Source organism: Eimeria tenella, genomic scaffold, assembly GCF_000499545.2.
Source record: "Eimeria tenella Houghton genomic scaffold, Eth_scaff2046, whole genome shotgun sequence".
Lineage (NCBI taxonomy): Eukaryota > Apicomplexa > Conoidasida > Eucoccidiorida > Eimeriidae > Eimeria > Eimeria tenella.
Window position 1 is genome coordinate 1 of NW_013541890.1, and position 405 is coordinate 405.

General features: G+C 62.7%; 1 protein-coding gene across 1 annotated transcript in view; it reads left to right on the plus strand.

The window, feature by feature from the left end:
* Window positions 1-103: 103 nt before the first annotated feature.
* ETH_00038370 (uncharacterized protein) overlaps window positions 104-405 on the plus strand; it is a gene marked incomplete at both ends in the record, with an annotated part of 2,948 nt that continues 2,646 nt past the window's right edge. The window contains one exon of the mRNA XM_013374447.1: window positions 104-311. Coding sequence (XP_013229901.1) covers window positions 104-311 — 208 coding nt within the window. The remainder of the gene's footprint in view (window positions 312-405) is intronic.

Genomic DNA, 405 nt, shown 5'->3' on the forward strand with positions numbered 1-405 from the left:
GCAGCAGCAGCAGCAGCAACAGCAACAGCAGCAGCAACAGCAGCAGCAGCAGCAGCAAGTACGCGAGGTGGTGTTTGGCCTTGCAGGTCTGCCGGGACAGCACATGGAATTCGACGAGCTTCCACTTGCTGCTGCTGCTGCTGCTGCAGGCAGAGGCAAGCGCAGCCAGAAGAAAGCAGCAGCTGCATGCAGCAGCAGCAGCAGCAGCACGGAAACTCCCCATGATGTAGCAGCAGCAGCAATAGCCGCCGCCCGAGCAGCAGCAGAAGCTCTTGTTGCCGCTGCTTCTCGCGACGCACCACTCCCATCGGGTGCAGCATCGACTGCAGCAGCAACTGCAGCAGCAGCAGGCGCTGCTGCTGCTGCTGCTGCTGCAGGGCCCAGGGTTTGGCGCGCAAGCCACTG